General features: G+C 37.5%; 1 protein-coding gene across 1 annotated transcript in view; it reads left to right on the top strand.

Moving 5' to 3' along the window:
* NSL1 (NSL1 component of MIS12 kinetochore complex) overlaps positions 1–17,580 on the top strand; it is a 33,317-nt gene extending 15,737 nt beyond the window's left edge. Inside the window, exons 5-6 of the mRNA XM_047704799.1 lie at positions 14,780–14,847; positions 16,079–17,580. Of these exons, the coding sequence (XP_047560755.1) occupies positions 14,780–14,847; positions 16,079–16,357 (347 nt within the window). The 3' untranslated portion in view covers positions 16,358–17,580. The remainder of the gene's footprint in view (positions 1–14,779; positions 14,848–16,078) is intronic.
* The last annotated feature ends 2,729 nt before the right edge of the window (positions 17,581–20,309 follow it).

The following is a 20,309-nucleotide window of genomic DNA, read 5'->3' as shown; positions in this document are numbered from 1 at the left end:
ATCAGAGCATACAAGGCCTCCAGCTTGGTGCTTTTTCAAGAATGTTTGGCATTCCTGGCTCCCTTAAATTTCCTTATAAATTTTAGAAGAAGCCAGCTGGGATTTTGATAGGGATTGTGTTGAAATGAAGATTAAGCTGGGAGTAATGCTAACTTAATGTTACATTAAGTTTTCCAGTCCATGCACAACAAACACCTTTCCATTTATTTAGATCTTTGATTTCTTCCAACAAAGTTTTCTAGTTTTTAGCACTTCTTTTGTTACATTTATTCCCAAGTATTTTATTCTTTTGATGCTAATGTAATTGGAATTTTGAGAAATTTTATTTTCACTTTGGTCATTGCTATTCTATAGGAATGGAATTGATTTTTATGTATTGATCTTGCTGAGCTCATTTATTAGTTCTAATAGTTTTTTAGTGGATTCTTTAGAATTTTCTATATAAAAGATTGTATCATATCATCTGCAAATAGAGGTAGTTTTACTTCTCCCTTTCCAGTCTGCATACCTGACATTCATTGTTGATGAGAGGTCTTCTGAGAGTGTAACTGCCATTTTTATACATAGTCCCTTTTTCTCTCCTGACTTTTTAGATTTTCTCTGTAATTCTTAATGCTCTGCAATTTTACCACAATGTGCCTAGATGTTTATTTTTAGTTTTCTAGCAGGGTGTTTTATGTGTACTTGTTTCTTATTTTTTAACATTGAAAATAATTTTATTTTTCTTGATTGTATAAAAACACATTCACATTCTAAAAATGTTTAAAGCATAAGAAATACAGTACATGAACTTACATACTCATGATTATTGCTTTATTTCTACACCTTCAGTCCACCTGCAAATCTTGCTGCCCTTACTTTGAAAACATACTCCAAATTCAGCCACATCCCACTGAATCCATCACTACCTCTCTTACGCATGTTCTCTTAGCAGGATTTCTATGATAGTCACCTCACTGGTCTCCTTCCTTCCATTCCAGTTTTCCACCCAGCAGCCAGAGAATTCCTTTCAAAGCATAATCAGATCATCTCACCCCCTGCTTAAAGCCCTGTAGTGGCTCCCCATCCTCCAAGCCCTTGGTTTACAAGATCCTTTCTGACTTGGTCCCTGGCTGCTTCTCGGATTTCATCTGTGACCTTGGTCTCTTATCATTCTCACCTTTTCTTATTGTGCTGCAAATGCACTAGCATTCTTGCTGTTTCCCCAAAGACAGGCCAAACGCACACTTGTCCTGTGGTTTTCTCACTTGCTGTTCCCTGGTTCCTATCTGAAACCACCTGCCTGACTCACTTGACTGAGCTCTCAGTTCAAAGTTACCTCATCAGAGAGGTTTTTCCTGACAACCTCTATCACATTCCCTTCTGACTCCCTTAGTCATACTCTGTCCCCTTAATCTGCTTTTGTTTTTTCACCACTTAAGACATATAATTTGTTTGTTTTATCATCTTTACGCCCCCACCATATTTTAAACTGCCCACGAATAAGGACTTTGTTTTGTACTTGTGTGTCCCATGCTAACTCTCTGAGATCATTATCTGACATTGTACATTCAAGAAGAATCTATGAAATAAATATACAATTTTATGTAAATTGATCATATACATTTAAAAAATAAAGATAGTATTCTATTTTATACTTTTTGTTTTTGGCTTCCTCTCTCTCTTCTATTCACTACACCTTTAGATATCCGATCTTAACCTGGTACAAATCCATTTATCCATCTTTCTCCACTTATATAATCATACAGGAATACATATGTACTGGACATTTACCGGGGTAATTTATTTTACAGAAAATTAGTTCATGTATTCACATTATGCGCAGTTTACTCTTTTAACCTAAGGATATGGTAGAAATCCTCCAATTCAACTGCCATAGATCTGTGTTTGTATTTTAAATTGTTATATTTTTATAGTTTTTGTGCTCATAGTAAATGCAAGTTTAATATGAAATTTTAAATAACCAGTGGTGTATATATAGTAGTAAATGAAAATCCTCCCAAGTCTGCTGATCCCACACACCTTCAAATAGAAAACCAGTTCGATATGTCCGATTTTAGATCTTTATCACTGTATTTGTAAGTGAGCAGACAGGCACAGGGGATTTTAAGTTGTTTATTTTCTTATATAACTAATACATAACACATTCTGTGACTTTTTCACTCAACAATGTAACAGTAGTTCAACTCTGCATTTTGTTGGCAATTTCTTTGTGATTTGTACACACACAATTTTATTTAAATAGATTATGTACATTTGGGAGGAGTGGGATTTTTTATTTCTTTTGCTTGCATCCTTTTTCCTCCCATCTTCCACTCACGTCTCCAAGTATACTTTCAGTCAGAGGACTCCCATCTTCTAGAAGATCTTTTTTTTTTTCTTTTTCTTTTTTTTTTTTTTTAAAGATTTTATTTATTTATTTGTTAGAGAGAGAGAGGGAGCGAGCATGAGCACAGGCAGACAGAGTGGTAGGCAGAGGCAGAGGGAGAAGCAGGCTCCCCGCTGAGCAAGGAGCCCGATGTGGGACTCGATCCCAGGACGCTGGGATCATGACCTGAGCCGAAGGCAGCCGCCCAACCAACTGAGCCACCCAGGCGTCCCTTCTAGAAGATCTTTAACCTAATCTTTCAACTTTGCTTCTTTATCATTTCTTCTATTTTTGTATTATTCTTGTTTTTATTTAATTTATTTTTCTTGGGGCGCCTGGGTGGCTCAGTGGGTTAGAGCCTCTGCCTGAGGCTCAGGTCATGATCCCAGGGTTCTGGGATCGAGCCCCGCATCGGGCTCTGCATCGGGCTCTCTGCTCAGCAGGGAGCCTGCTTCCTCCTCTCTCTCTCTGCCTGCCTCTCTGCCTACTTGTGATCTCTGTCTGTCAAATAAATAAACAAAATCTTTAAAAAATAATAATAATAATAATTTATTTTTCTTTTGTGCTATTATGATTTCCTTCATCTATGAGAAGATCCTAAGCCTTTAAAATTGTTCTTAGATTGCTCTATTTTTATGCCATCTGCAGTATTCTCACCTTGGCATTAGTTATATTGGCTATCCTTCATGGTTGTGATCTCTTCTTGTATTTTAGAGTTTTGATTTGTAGACTTTTCCTTCACTAAGATTATTTATGCACCTATTTTCTTGTCACTGCTTTCCCTCCTTCCTGTCTAGTAGTTTTGTGGTTGCCTTTCATCTGGCCCTTGAAAAGTCTCAGCAAAGAGCCCGTCTAGAGTTGGCAGCATGGGGCCCCTGTTCCCCTGTAATATAGGAGATAGTGGATCTAGTCACTAAGGCAGCAGACAGCTTGGTCCAGGACCAGGCTTTGAGGCATTATCTGCCTCCCATTATTTCTAATATATGCCTCAGCTCCTGGCCATTGTTATTAGCAGGTCTTTTTCAGCCTGCTTTTCAGGGTAGGAAAACTCTATCTCAGCCCTTGGTTTCATACAGTGAAGCTGACTCTTCCCATTCCCTGCTCCTCTGGGGTACTTTGGGTGGGCCCCTTTTATGTTATAGAAGCAAATTCCTGGTTACCTACTGCCTACTTACCATTTCCTTACTGGTAGATCTGCAACTTCAGCCTGACTTATAGCTTTTTCTCTTTTAATTTTTTATGGTTCATAGAAATGTTTCTTTTGTATATGCTTTGGGATAGCTTTTTAATTTCCTATATTTATCAGATGATGTTTTGGACAAAGGTGGGGAGTTTTGTGAATTTCCAAGACCAACTACTCTTAAACATAAATCTGTTTTTATTCCTCTGCTTAAATCCTAAAATCTTCCAATTAAAAAAGACATCTGTATCTATCTATATATATATACTACATTTCAAACACTTTTTTTTTTTTTTTTAAGGATTTTATTTATTTGATGGAGAGAGACACTTAGGGAGGGAACACAAGCAGGGGTAGAGGGAGAAGCAGGTTTCCTGCAGAGCAGGGAGCCTGACGCTCCCAGGAGCCCCAGGACCCCAAGATCATGATCTGAGCCTGGATTATGATGTGAGCCCCCCCCGGAAGGCAGACCAGATGCTTAACAACTGAGCCACCCTGGCACCCCACATTTCAAACATCTTAATGTTCCCTTATATGGTCTGGCCCCCACCTACCTCTCCAAATTCATTTCAGGCACTTTCCTTTTTGCCGTGGCCCTGTGGTCCACCTTTCAGTTTTTTGAAAGTGCCTCACTTTCAAACATGCTTTTTCCTGGTGCTTCTAAAGTTGACATCTTCTCAATTTTTCTCTCATTTAAATGTTACTTTCTCAGGGGTACCTGGGTAGCTCAGTGGGTTAAGCCTCTGCTTTCAGCTCAGGTCATGATCTCAGGGTCCTGGGATCAAGCCCCGCATCAGGCTCTCTTCTCGGCACAGAGCCTGCTTCCCCTGTACCCCCCTACCCCCTGCGAGTCAAATAAATAAATAAAATCTTTTTTTAAAAAATAAATAAATAAATGCTACCTCCTCAGAGAGATCTTCCCTACCCACCCTAATGACAATAGCCCCTTCTCAGTACTCTATCATAATACTTGTTTATTTCCTAAACAGCACGTATTACAATATATTTGTGTATTTCCTTGTTTATGGTCTCACAAAACTGAAAGCTTTTTTACTTTGTATTTGCATTATATGTGCCCAGCATACAGCACCATGCTCAGTACATTTTGAGGGGCTGTTACTCATCCATGCACTCAGCATACTTATTAGATGTCTACTATATGCCAGAACTGTTCTCCTCGTAGAGGATATAATGGTGAGCAACACAAACAATATCCCTGCTCTGTGGAGCTTATGTTCTAGTTGTGAGAAGAAAAGTATAAACAAATATAAAAGTAAACAGTCAGTGTCGGGTCATGTGTTTAGGTGATGAAAAACACTTTCTGGGAAAGTAGCAAGAAGGAATTTCTCTTATGATAAGAGGAAGAGCCTTTCAGTTAGGGTAGAGCTAGAACAAGGTTCCCAAGTTGAGAGTATTTATAGTTCTTGAGTATTTATGGAGTAAAAGACCACTAAGGATACAGTAAAGGGAATGGTAGGAAAGAACATTATTGGACAATGTTAGAGACTTGGCCCAGGCCAGCAACCACAGGCAAGGAGTTTGAAAGTATATGGTACCTTAAAAGAGATACAACTCTTCAGTATGGAAGATGCTGGTGAGGTGCAGGTGGGAGTGGATATACAAGATTATATATTATCTGTGACCTAGCAGGTGTGTTCGATAGCTCTGTTTAAGTTGTAGCAAATGGTTAACTTCCAGAAAGTCATAAATCACTGCTTAGTTTTTTGTTTCATTTTCACCAGGGGTGCTACCTTTCAATTCATGGTTCTTATTCATGCCTTTAATCATCCCTTTAGCAACCAGTATAAGCCAGACATCCTATGTAATGCAGGCTCACTTGCTCATTTATGCACATAAAATACATTGGGAATAGAAAGGAAGCCCTCAGTTAGTGCTTTTTTGCTGAATGTCTACATTCGTGCAGGCTTTTAGAAGTTCATGTTTCCCAGTTTAGTCAGTGCAGTGACCTGAAAGCAAAACTAGGTTGATTACCCAATCTTTCATTTCCACTTTTTCATTTCCCTATGTTTTAGAAAGCAAGTGCCTAGGGGAGGCAATGTCCTCAAGGGTGCCTACTTCCACATTTTTAAGAACCAACTTTTTTTTTTTAATATCCTTGCAGCAATCCTCTGATTAGTTGTCTACCAGTAAGATGAGTTTTCATTTGTCAGCTATTGTAACCTTTTGTGATCCTATTAGTAAAACTAATAATTGCTTCTATATTGTCTTCTTTTTTTAAAAGTTCCTTAAAATTAATTGAAGAGACTCCCTTTTTCCCCTGTCCTTCACTAAACATGTAGTGATGACAAGGAGCTATTTTAAGTTTCTCTACAGTAGACTTGATACTTCCAGTTCTTTTGCTGACCCTACAAGCAGAAGACTTGGGGATAGTTCCTCTTCTTTCTTAATAATGCCAACTTGCTTAAGCCACTGCCAGAATATTTACAGGTAGTTACTCACTTACAAATGGTTACGTTTCAAAAATTCTTATTCAGTCTGAGCTTTAGAATTTGAAATGCATTTTCCCTCTGAAGAAATTTGCAAGTAGTAGTATAAATGGGTAAGTTTCTAGGCTGCCCTTTTTTTTTTTTTTAATTTTTTTTTTTCAGCATAACAGTATTCATTATTTTTGCACCACACCCAGTGCTCCATGCAATCCGTGCCCTCTACAATACCCACCACCTGTTGCCCCCAACCTCCCACCCCCTACCCCTTCAAAATTCTCAGATCGTTTTTCAGAGTCCATAGTCTCTCATGGTTCACCTCCCCTTCCAATTTCCCTTAACTCCCTTCTCCTCTCCATCTCCCATGCTATTTGTTATGCTCCACAAATAAGTGAAACCATATGATAATTGACTCTCTCTGCTTGACTTATTTCACTCAGCATCATCTCTTCCAGTCCCGTCCATGTTGCTACAAAACTTGGGTATTCATCCTTTCTTTTTTCTTTTTTTTTTTTTTTTACAGCTTTATAAACATATATTTTTATCCCCAGGGGTACAGGTCTGCGAATCGCCAGGTTTACACACTTCACAGAACTCACCATAGCACATACCCTCCCCAATATCCATAACCCCACCCCCCCTCCCAACCCCCTCCCCCCATCAACCCTCAGTTTGTTTTGTGAGATTAAGAGTCACTTATGGTTTGTCTCCCTCCCAATCCCATCTTGTTTCATTTACTCTTCTCCTACCCCCTCAACCCCCCATATTGCATCTCCTCTCCCTCATATCAGGGAGATCATATGATAGTTGTCTTTCTCCGATTGACTTATTTCGCTAAGCATGATACCCTCTAGTTCCATCCACGTCGTCGCAAATGGCAAGATTTCATTTCTTTTGATGGCTGCATAGTATTCCATTGTGTATATATACCACATCTTCTTTATCCATTCGTCTGTAGTCTAGGCTGCCCTTTAAAGACCAATTTTTCCTATTATGTAGCTGAAATACTACCCATTTACGTTGAAAAATATTAGGAAAATCACGTTTCAGATGCACATTTGTTCCAGTACAGATGCTTAAATAGGAGTTAGAGGGAACAGTTTGGATCCCTAAATACCTTTGCAGTGACCGGATAGTGGAGTCACAGAGATGTCCCCATGAAAACTGTGGAGAGAAGGTCATCTGCAGGCTCCAACATGGCAGAGACCGGCTATCTGCGTGTGATACATTCTTCAGTCAGATGTTTGTATGTCAGGAGTACTTACACTTACACGCTCTTTTACTAGTTACAAGAAGTGAGAAATTCATTTAAAATAATCTTGAGTGAGGGAGTGAAAGTTTATATATTTTGATGTTTTCTAAGCAGATATTAATGTTGGAAAATGCCTTTTTTGATGCATTTTATAGGCAACATTCATATATTTAGTGATCATTTTTAATTGTGTGTGTGTTTCCCCCGTCTTTTAGTGCTTATTAAAATCTTTGTGTGCTTTCTTTTATTCCTAAAATCATTGCTGTTCCTTAGTTTTCAATGAAAGGAATTTAATTCCCATAACTTTAAAAATATACTATAATGTTAATAGTTAAAACAGAGTTAAATCTAGAATTGTGCTATTTTCAGTTTTTTACCAGACATAATTTATTTTTATTTCAAAGGGATTTTTATTACACTGGAGCTAACTTTTGACCATTTGTTAACTTTAATTCTTATAATTCTGGACAGCCGGGTATTTTGGAAAGTTACATATAGAGTATAAAAGAGCATATGCTTTGAATTCTAGGAAATGTGGGTTCTAATTCTATTCTAGATCATTTCTCAGTTCTCACAGCTTCTGTTTTCTTATCTATAAAAGGAGGCTGATGAAACCTGCTTGCCTCACAGGGTTGCTAATGGCTATTACACAAGATTGATTGGCAATGGATGCCACCCCATGCTACGAGTGGGCTGTCAGGGGATTAAGTAGAGACAGCTGTCATGTCATTGTGTTTCTCTTCTTGGTACTTCTATTTTCTTTTCAAAATAAACTGCACTCATCAGATTTGCTTTTAATATCTCATTTTTGTCAAAAAATCAGTAGTATTTAGTATTTATGTTGTTACGACTATATAAATGTTCTTCAGTATAAGTCAGGTAATCATTACTGTGAGTATATTTTTCTTGAACAGTTTCCCATCCTCCTTTGGAATGATAATTGCTTTGTTTTTCTGTTTGTTTTGTTTGCTGTTGTGTCTATCAGTAATTCTTTCCCAAACTCTTTAATAGAACTGTAGAATTCCTCTCAATATGGTAAACACTTAAGGTTATCCATCAAATCCATTTTAAAACCTTTTCCTTTTCTTGGAGATATTCCTCTGGGAGCCTTTTGTCTTCCTAGTCTAATCTGGACTGGTTGCTGTCTAGGTAGCTGCAAAGCTTTTGTCCCATCCGTTCCTTTCCTCACCATCCAAGGAATTTCCTGCACTTCTGTTTTGAATCATGTTTCCTGGTTCCTGTGTTGTCTTCTTTCTTGATTTATTCCCTTGTTTTGGTATAGCACATCCTCTACCATCTACCTCCTATTCCCACTCACCCCAGCCATCCAGCATCAGATCCTCTTCTATGGAAACTTTCTTATAACACTTGTGAAGCCTCTACTCTTTTTCAATTCCCCTGTTGGATTGACCTCACCCTTCTTTGTACCTCCACAGCACTCTTGTTATAGCCTTGTTTCATCGTACATTTTGAGCACCTGCTCTACATGTCAGGCACTGTGTTCAACACTAGGGAGTTCAAGGTTAAGAGAATGAGGTTCTTGTTCCCAAGGAATGCTAATAGATGAATAACACCATGGTTCTCACTGGAGATAGTACTGCCCCCTAGCGGCCCTTTTCAGAAAGTGGGGTAAGTTTCTCGTTACCACAGTAATGGAGAGGGTGCCGCTGACATTTTGTAGTCAGGAGCCAGGAACACTAAATGTCTTCTATGTCCAGCACAACTTTAGAATATTCCACCAGAAGTTCATGTGTGAAAATCTGTTTATAATTATCCAAACCTGGGACCTAACTCCATTCTGCACATAAACTACTCATGGCACTTTTACATTGTCATTGCTTGTGCAAGAGATAACAAGATATTGTTGTCCATTAGTGTGGGTTTATGGACAATTTTTTTTCAAAATAGCACGTATTTATACAAAAATTAAGAATCCCTTGGATGACAGATTATTTTGTAAATCATGCAGTAACAATGAAGAATATAAATTACCATATCCTTCTAGAGTAGATGGGTTTTTTTCCCCCAAAGATTATTTATTTATTTATTTATTTGACAGAGATCACAAGTAGGCAGAAAGGCAGGCAGAGAGAGAGAGAGAGAAAGGAGGAAGCAGGCTCCCCACTGAGCAGAGAGCCCGATGTGGGGCTCGATCCCAGGACCTTGAGACCATAACCTGAGCCGAAGGCAGAGGCTTTAACCCACTGAGCCACCCAGGTGCCCCTCTAGAGTAGATGTTAAAAAAGATTCTGTTCATTGTCGTATGGATGTGTGTATATATTGAGGTATAATGTACTGTGCATAGCTTGATGAATTCATATACATTCATACACATAAACATGCATAACTGCCACCTTGATCTGGATATGCTGAGTGTCTGCATAGTTGGGAAACATAGGATAAACTTATTTGTAAACAGTATGTCATATTTTCAAATAATGTGTCCATTATGTTTTCATGTATACAATAAGTACAACTGAAGGTATCCCAAAATCTAGAAACAAGAAAAATAGTATATTTATTATGTATTATATATATACATTATATATTAATAATTGGATCCATTGCCTTAAATTCAGAAATATTTGAGTTTAAAGAAAGAGATATTGAGTATATTATCTGAAAATGTAACTAACACATATTTATCCGGCTTCCAGTCTGTGCTACGTAACATTTCCAGTACCCAAAGCAGTTTCCTCAACTTCCTTTCTGTTTAGTACTCCTTGGGTATCAGAGATAACCACTCTGACTTACGTCATCATATTTCTTCAAATATTCTTCTCTGTTAGTCAACATGTACAGGAAAGGTAAATAAAACTCTTAAAAAGGAACAAACTAAACAAAGGAATCTTTGCAACTAGAGCTACATTTTATCAGTCTATGAAAATGTTTTAGGTTCAGTTACAACTTTCATACTCCTTTTTTTCAAAAGACAATGAATTATTTAGGGGCATTTCCAATAGCATTTTTTAATAAAGATTTTATTTATTTATTTGACAGAGATCACAGTAGGCAGAGATGCAGGCGGGGGGGGGGGGGGGGGATGGTAAGCAGGCTCCCCGCTGAGCAGAGAGCCCGACAGGGGGCTTGATCCCAGGACCCCGAGATCATGACCCGAGCCAAAAGCAGAGGCCCAATCCACTGAGCCACCCAGGCACCCCAAGATTGATTGATTGATTTAGTTAGTTAGTTAGTTGACAGAGATCACAAGTAGGCAGAGAGGCAGGCAGAAAGAGAGTAAGGGAAGCAGCCTTCCTGCTGAGAAGAGAGCCCGATGATGCGTGGCTCGATCCTAGGACTCTGGGATCATGACCTGAGCTGAAGGCAGAGGCTTTAACCCACTGAGCCACCCAGGCGCCCCGGTGTTTATTCTTATTCAAAAGCTATCCCCAGAGATCCATCTACAATCCAGAATTGGTCCATAAAGATCTACCATGTATCTCCTCTATAGTTTCTCATATTCTCATTTTGGCCCAGTCTATCCTATGTTCCTCATCGCCTTTTGATAGTATGATCACTAAAGTCTTTTTAAGTAATATTTATAACAAATGTAGTCAGAATTATGGTGGAATTGCAGAGTAGGATTTAATCTTAACACCTTCCCATATTATAATTTAGGGAATTATTTTGACATGGCATTTTTAATAAGGCCATTTCATTTATAGAAATATTGCACCTTCTAATTTTTACCGTTTCAACAGCCTATACTTTGTCTCAGTATGTTATTCATAGTCCACTGTTTCCTCCTAATCATATTAAAATCGTATAGTCTGTTATTTCTCATAAAACACTAATTTTTCTGTGTTTATCTGATCTTTTGTTTTCTATGCAGAATGACTTCTTTTTTTTTTTTAAAGATTTTATTTATTTATTTGACAGATAGCGGTCACAAGTAGGCAGAGAGGCAGGCAGAGAGAGAAGGGGAAGCAGGCTCCCCACTGAACAGAGAGCCCAATGCAGGGCTCGATCCCAGGACCTTGGGATCATGACCTGAGCCGAAGGCAGAGGCTTTAACCCACTGAGCCACCCAGGCGCCCTGTAGAATTACTTCTAATATAAATTTTCTTTAAATCCAAACTTAGTATAATAGTTACAATTATTTGAGTACTTCATTATGTCTTCTGATGTGGTGGATATGAACATACTAAACATATTAAATAATATTTTGTGATAAATGTCCATTTTTCCTTTGTATTTCTATTTATATGTACAGAAATATCATCTATGAATTTTTTTTGGAATAGTAAGGGGAACTTTACGAAACATGTTCTAAAGAAGGAAGTTGAGTCTGATAGGGTTGAGAAGCTGTTCTAAACCAATCAGTGCAGGGCAGTCTTCCATATATTCTACTGGAACTGTCAGGACAAGTGGCAGTCTGTAGCCCGGGAATGCTCAGTTCAGGCAGAGGGTAGAATTCGTGGCAGGGATCATGGAAGTGTGAGGCTGCACAGGAAAAGTTTGAGCCGATTTTCAATGAGTGCTGGTTTGTTTCTGTGTGTTTATCTTCTAACCTGAAAGTTCCTTGAGAGGCAAAGACCATTTTCCTTACTCTCAGCCCCTAGTGCTGGGCCTAGTCCATGGAAAATATATAATAAATGTTGGAAGAATGGGCAACTCCCACACAGGTGGGAGAGAACTGAAGGGCGGGCCTGGCCAGAAGCCAGATTGCCACAAGAGTACCAGCGGATAGATCATGTATTTGTCATACTCAAAAGGAAATTTATTTATTTACTTATTTTAAAAAGATTATTTATTTGACAGAAACAGTGAGAGGGAATACAAGCGGGGGGTTGGGAGGGGAGTGGGAGAGGCAGAACCAGGCTTCTCGCTGAGCAGGGAGCCCCATGCAGGGCTTGATCTCAGGACAGAGCCAGAAGGCAGATGCTTAACTAAGCCACCCAGGCCACCCTCAGAAGGAAATGTAATAATTGCCTAAGTACTTTGGGGAAATCTCCCTAAATCTTAAAAGAATTGAAATTAGCATATTATTCTAAGGCAAGGGTCCTTAGAATAAAGGGGGATTATGAATTTGGATAGAAAAAAATTACATTATTTTTACTAACCTCAGACTGAGATTTAACATTTCTTTCAATGTGGAATGTAGGTCACAGTGGTAGTATTAGCAGTACCTATAAACATTTTTCTTTTGCTATTAAAAGCCATAGATATTTTCTTTCTTTTCTTTCTTTCTTTCTTTCTTTCTTTCTTTCTTTCTTTCTTTCTTTCTTTCTTTCTTTTTTAAGATTTTATTTATTTATTTGACAGACAGAGATCACAGGTAGGCAGAGAGGCAGGCAGAGAGAGAGGGGGAAGCAGGCTTCCCGCTAAGCAGAGAGCCCGATGCGGGGCTCGATCCCAGGACCCTGGGATCAGGACCTGAGTGGAAGGCAGAGGCTTTAACCCACTCAGCCACCCAGGTGCCCCAAAAGCCTTAGATATTTTCAATTTCAGTTGTTGCAGTTACCTCACAATATTGTTTATGCTCACTATTTTCACATTATGGTAATTATTAGACCTGGTGTTTGATCTTGTTATTTATTTATTTATTTATTTATTTTTTAAAGATTTTATTTATTGATTTGACAGAGAGAGATCACAAGTAGACAGAGAGGCAGGCAGAGAGAGAGAGAGAGGGAAGCAGGCTCCCTGCCGAGCAGAGAGCCCGATGAGGGACTCGATCCCAGGACCCTGAGATCATGACCTGAGCCGAAGGCAGCGGCTTAACCCACTGAGCCACCCAGGCGCCCCTGATCTTGTTATTTAAACCACTAATAAGCACATGTATTACCTATCATAACTTTGTAATAATTGTATTTTGAAATTTAAAAACATTCTGAAATTCTAGAGTAAGCAAAAGCAGTGTTATAATGATAGAAATCAGATGAGTGGTTGTTTCTTGTAGAGAGGTTTGATTGGGAAAGGGACACTAAAGAACTTTCTAGGGTGATGGAAGTGTCCTGTGCATGCTATGCATGTATTACAGGTGACTGAATGTTAAACTTGACATCTGCATTTCACTATATGTAAATTATACCTCAATTAAAAAACTAATATATTTAGAACTATTCTTAGAAGGTATCTGTAGGCTTCATCAAATTGCCAAAGAAGTCTCTGGTAGCAAAAATGGTTAAGAACCCCCTTTTTTTTTTAAAGATGTTTTTATTTATTTGACAGAGAGAAAGATCACAAGAAGGCAGAGAGGCAGGCAGAGAGAGAGGGGGAAGCAGGCTCCCTGCTGAGCAGAGAGCCCAGTGCGGGGCTCGATTCCAGGACCCTGAGATCATGACCTGAGCTGAAGGCAGAGGCTTAACCCACTGAGCCACCCAAGCACCCCTGGTTAAGAACCCTTTTACAGAGACTATCCTTTTGCCTTTGCCTTTCTCTTTCTTTGAGTACCCTCTTTCTCCCAGTTACTTTTGCTATTCATTTCCCCTTTATTCTAAATGTGTTCTCACTTTTTTGACCTAAAGAAAGTCAGAAAAGAAAAACAGCAGCTATGAAAGAAATTTTTGCTTGGTTATTTGCCATTTCCTTGAAGCCAGTAAGGCTGTAGCTCTCCTAACATGGTTATGTATCTGCTTAGATTTGAAGTAACTTCTACTGATAACTACTCTTCTGAAAACTAATTTGTAGATGATTTCAAAAGGGAATGATTTTTTTAAGATTTTATTTCTTTATTTGAGAGAGAGCACAAGCAGGGGGATCAGCAGAGGGAGAGGGAGAAGCAGACTCTCCGCTGAGCAGAGAGCCCGATGTGGGGCTCTGTCCCAGAACCCTGGGATTATGACCTGAGGTGAAGGGAGACGCTTAACCGACTGAGCCACCCAGGCACCCCAAGTAATGATTTTTCTTACCCAGTTTTGCTTGGAGTTTTAGTAGCATTTTTATTCCTTGAATAAAATTATATATTATAATTTTATTATATCATTGAATATGCAGTTCTGTTGTAAAGTAGCCGTGAACATTTATAACAAAGATTGGAAGGAAATAAAATGTATTAGGCATCAGTAAAGCATCAAGGAAGGAAAGAAAACTTAATATTACTGATAGTCTAATCCAGGTTTTTCCCCCCAGAAATTCCATTTAGGTATCCCTGATGCAGTGTGATATTATATATTCCAAATTCAAAGATATTTTGCTTATATAATACTCAGTAATACAGATATCAGATATTAGCCTATATCTATTTAAAATGTGGTTACAGAACTTGAGGATGTTGAACACAGTGTAGACATATAGAACAAATATGGGGCTATCAGCTACACACAGTGGTAAGACTACTCCTAATAGAACTCTTGTTGCCTGTCATCTTATAACTGTTAGTTTTACTCTACTGTTCTAACGTTTCCACGACCTTTTTAATTTATCTAAATAAATTTAATAGGATACTTACTTTAATAGATTACAAAGTATTCTAAGAAAGATCGAGCTAAGGTGGATAATCCTAACAGATTTTTGTCCAAATAACATCTATGTCTCTTATGAGTTTATATTAGATAAAAAACCTAAAATACTATTTGGCGGTTTCTTTGCAGCCTGTCGTGTGGAAAATTTGAAATGCAGGGGAGAAACAATAGCTAAGGAAATCAGTGAAGCCATGAAGGTAAAAGCTACATGCCGAAAAGTTATAAAATGAACAAAATGTAGCTAAGTATTTGCTTTAAAAATGGATATATATTTAGTGTATTGTAACAGGAATTCTCAGTAGTCTTTTAAGTAGATCTTTAATGAATTTATTAAAGAGACAATAACACTGAGAATAATTAACATTTAGTAGGCACGTATATGCCAGTTTTATATCTGGTTTCTTTGAAGATTGATTATATTTTTGAATTCTGAGAGTTAGCAGTCCATCAAACAGTTTTGGATAATAATACTGCCTAACTTTTAGTGAGCACCGTTTATCTGCTTTACATATGTTACCTTCCCATAATCCTATGAAATAGATAACTGCTAATTTCCCTGTTTTATAGTTGAGAAACTGAGGCACAGAGAGAGGCTATTGCTTGCCCAAATAAATAAATAAGTCAAAACTAAACCCTGGATATTTGGCTCCAGAGCCTATATATATATTCCTAACTGCTATATTATGCTGCATATCCAACTTGGATATCTTAATATTGTTATAATAAAATTGTTTATATTCTTGACATTTATTTTATGCATCCAGGAAAACATTTGGATATCTAGTTTATGAAAATTGTTTCAAAACCCTTTGGAATCTCCCATGTTTTGATAATTTTCTATAACATTCTTTTGCGGTTTGTATTGATTCCATGATTTTCTGGTACCCAAAGCATTTTCTTTATCAAGAGTTGGCAAACTGGTGGCAAAAATCTAGCCTTGCCACTTGTCTTTGCAAATAAAACTTCATTGGAACACAGCTATTTCCATTCATTTATTTATTGTCTGTGGCTTCTTTACATTACAATGCAGAGTTGAGTAGCTGTGACAGAGATGTAAGGCCCTTTACAGGAAAAATGTACTGGTTCTTGCTCTTGATGATCAAGATTTCTAAAATACTTCTATCCTAAAATATGGAATTTTAGACATTAAATCCTCAGTTCTGAAATTCTGTTACTTCCTGCGGCCAAAGTTTTATTTTACTACCAGGTATTGTAGGAATAGAATGTATCTTTTTAGTTTTAGTTTTTGTTTAAAATCCTCAATTAATATTGGTATTTTAAGGTCAAGCCAAATATCCATGACCCAAATAATTAGGTCTTAGAAAAAGCCTTAACCTGAAGAATGAAGTTCTAGAGCATTGTATCTGTCTCTGGGTGTTTGTGTTCCAACCTGAGATTAATGTTATGTATTACTGTTGTTTGTTTAAGTCCTTGCCTGCATTAATTGAACAAGGAAATGGATTTTCCCAAGTTTTAAAGATGCAGCCTATTATCCAGCTCCAGAGGGTCCACCAAGAAGTCTTTTCCGGTTGTTATAGGAAACCAGATGTTAAACCTGAGAGCTTTATAACACAAATAGAAACCACACCAACAGAGACTTCAACCAGGAAAGCCACTGACCTGGTCCTGAAAAGAAGGCGACCTAAAGACTGTCCCCAGAGAAAATGGTATCCACTGCGGCCAAAGAGAATTAATCTCGACACATAAACTCTTCTTGTTTGTCTTGAGAGTTGAAATTCAGCACTGTCAACATGTAGATTATAGCCTAATGCCTAGACAGGACTTCATTTAAAAAGGCAAATAACTCTTTAACTAGTGATTCCTTTATACAAATATAGTAGCTCTATGCTAGGATATAATGTAATAATTGTATTTCCTCAACATTTCGTCTCTGGTAGGTGAAAAGTATATTTTTTGAATATTGGCACAAAGCCCATCAGTGGGCATTAAGAGTGTAGGCTTTTACAGTCCTTAGACGTAATTAGCTCTTGGCTGCCTTACATTTTGTGGAATATCACTAGTAACACGTTCTATTGGATTTCTAGTATACATCTTTCTTTTAAGAAGAGCAGTGTCACAGTTGTCTCTAAGTGCTAAAAGTAATCATCAGTTCTGTTTAGGAGCTAGGAGCAGATAAAGTTTGTTTGTTTCCCCAATGCAGTTTGATTTATCACATTGATATGCAGATGAGGAGACTGGCTTTGACTTTGTTATTCCAAGTTTGGCTAATTTGGATTTGTGGTATTATTTTTAGAATTTTTTTGTTTTTGTTTTGTAAGACAAAGATGATTTATTTATATAAGACTTTCTCTTAGAAATAAAAATTGGCATGTAGCCAATGTTTCTTGTCCACACTTATTTTCTATAGGCCTTTCAACTTTTAAACATTATTTGACTTGGGACTAAGGTTTTCTCTTCAGAATTTTTTATTATATCTTTGTACATGATTGCAGTTCAAAAATATATATTGGATTAAAAATTAACAAGTTGTCATTGTAGAACAAATATAGTTGCAATCAAACTGAACTATTTTACATTTACGACTGTTTATTATCAAGGATGTTATTGGTAGAAGGCAAAGAAAGCTATATCGCCTATAGCTCTAATATTTCACTTTAGCTTATTATAGCTCTTACTGTGTCTCTTCCACACATTAATACAATGTAGGCAGGGCCATCTAACTTTTCTCCTTTACTCCTTTGATGCTTATAACTTCATTCGTTTGCAGAGGAATTTAATCATGATGTTGGGAAATCTGTAATTCTCATTTATTATGTCTTAACAATCATGAAAATGTGATAAAGTCTGTCTCAGTGAAGAAAATTTACAAAGCCACTTTATTGCACTCTGTATTTTAATGTTGCAATTTCAGATCTGTATATTTGTAATTGCAGTGTGTTTTTAATTAAAATAATGTACAAAGACTGAAATCTTGATACTGTGTATTTTTTAGTTGTTGGAAACATCTTGAACTCAGCTTTAGTTGAATGATAGGTAAACATCCTGCCTTTCAGAACATACTAAATTTCCCTTTGAAATTGTTTTGAAGCTACAGAATATTGTTATTATAATACAGTGCTATATTTTTTATAGTATTTTATAATTTTATAGCATAAAATTTTGTATGAGTTGTTTCATTTCAATAGCCTATAAACAAAACACTTATTGTAAATTCTCCTAGATTAGATAATTGCTTTGTGACTATATAAGAAAATGTCTTCCTTTTTTCAGAGACATATTGAGATACATATTGAGAGACATAGAATTTAATGACTCGATGTCTTGGATTTGCTCTGAAATATGTCAGCAAGGAAAAAAAAGAAAAGGAATATATTAAGTAAATGTGGCAAAAATCTTAATAATGTTGGATCTGTGTGATGTAGCCATCCTTCTACTCTTGTACCTATTTGGAAATTTGTAAAATTTTAAAAAAAGGTTTGTTATATTTTAAAGTTCCCAGACAACTGAAACTTGAAATCCCTCAGAGAGCCCAGAGTATCACTCCACAGTTACAGCAGAGTTCCAAATGAAATACCACCAGGCATGACAGTATATTAGCATTATTAATTAGGATAAGCCTGGCTGATATCAGTGAAAGTATTGGGTAAGTATACTTTTTTTTAAGTAATCTCTACACCCAACGTGGGGCTTGGACTCCTGACCCCAAGATCAAGAGTCACATGCTTTTCCGACTGAGCCAGCTAGGTGCCCAAAGTATACATTTTTAGGAGGAGAAATTGGATTCCTGCATAAGCCAAGAATTAGCTAACTAAGATAATGAAAAGTAAGAAAGTCTATAGTTGTAGGCAATGTTGAAGGAAAACAAAGTCAAGTGTTGGCCTCCTTATGGTAAAAAGAAGACTGGATTGGATGGAGTCTTAAAATTTGCTTTCAACAAAAAACAAAACAAAAAAGCCCAGCACAAGAAGGTCAAATCCAGTTCCAAGGGAGAGAGAATGCTGTTAAAGCAGCTAGTTTCTGAAAGAAGTGAAGGAAAATGGGTTTTCTAAACTTCAGCCATTGGAAACTATTAGTCTGATTGAGTTGCTGTAACACATTAGACTGGATGGCTTCAAAAACAAATTTCATTTCTTCTATTTCTGGAGGCTTACTTAAAGTCCACGACCAAGATACCAACAAATTCAGTTTCTGGTGAGGTTTCTCTTCCTTTGTATATGTGTGGTGGCGGGGAGGAGTGTTGGTACTTCTTTTATAAGGGCATTAATACTATTGGATCATGGCCCCACCCATATGACCTCATTTACCCTTAATTATTTCCTTAGAGTTCCCATCTCCAAATAGAGCCCACACTGGAGGTGAGGGCTTCAACTAGGGATTTTGAGGGGACACAAATATTCAGTCCATACCAGTAGACAACAGAAATCATATCCTAGAACTTCTCTGGGTCATTAAGGCTTGGGCTGCATGAAGAACAAAGTCAGTAAAATCAGACTTTTTGTTTGCTTCAAAATATAGCTATCTCTAAGACTGAATTTGTTTGAGTTCTGCTGAAGGCCATGGTTTTTCCTTCTCTCTCTCGGCAGTCATCCATTCAACAAATACATGTTAGGCACCTACTCAGTTCAAAAGTCAGGTTCAGAGCATAGTCTCAGACCCAGATCATCTATTAGTTATTATTAGTTAATATTAGTTAAATATTAGTTAATATTAGTTAAATAGTATTGGAATATGGAATACTAGAGTTACTTAACCTCTCTGTGCTGTTGTTTCCTCTAATTTAATGGGGATGATGATAATACCTATATCATAGGGTTATGTGAAGTAAATGTGTTCATAATATAAAGTCCTTAGGCTAGTAATTGGCACACAATTTACATAGTGAGCATTCTGTAAGCACTGTTACTTCTTGGCTTGATGAAAGAAATGAAAACACTAAACATTGGCTAAACATTGTCTTCAAGAAGCCCATATATTCTAATGGAGACAATAAGCATGTAAACAATGATCGTGCAAAGCAGCTAATGCTAGATGTATATTGGCAAACTTTGGGAAGAAGCTCGGAAAATCTTCGTGGAGGAGGTGACGTTTCAACAGTTTTGATTATTTTAGGTGAAAAATCAGGAAGATTGCTGGCAGTGTGAAGAGAATTTCCCAAGGCCGGTGGTTGGGAGAGAGCATGACCTACCGAGGACCATCAGGTACGGCTATATGTATCTTGTCTAAAAAGACTTGCTATAAGTGAACTTGAAAAGAGGCAGGGTCAGCTCTTAAGAACTTTGTACTTTTTAGAATTGGCAATGAATCCCTCTTTCTTCTTGTGTAGCATTTCCCCCCAAATAGCAAGAACGAGAGAAATACGCAATCTGATGATGAAACCAGGAGGTATGTTGCCTAGACCATAACATATGAAGAAAGAATGTGTATGGAGGAAACAGTAATGCATTAGCAGATCAGAAGTGTCTACAAAGAGAGACATTGGTAAGAGAAATTTGCCTGTTGGCCCCCAGGATCTCTGGAGAGCTGAAGAATGGAGGACACTACAAAAGGCTGAGATGAGATAGAGGAGCCTATAAATGAGATTGTGTCCACCGCCCCTCCATTCACTGTCAGTAATTGCCTTTGCCAGAGGAGCGTGTTTTCTGGAAAAACTTGAAATAAAGAGTCCCTGGAGAGTAAAGGTGAAGCTCAGAACAAACAA

Source organism: Lutra lutra, chromosome 15 (genome assembly GCF_902655055.1).
Source record: "Lutra lutra chromosome 15, mLutLut1.2, whole genome shotgun sequence".
NCBI lineage: Eukaryota > Metazoa > Chordata > Mammalia > Carnivora > Mustelidae > Lutra > Lutra lutra.
The sequence above is the reverse complement of the archived record's forward strand: the minus strand, read 5'-3'. Positions and strand labels throughout refer to the sequence as shown.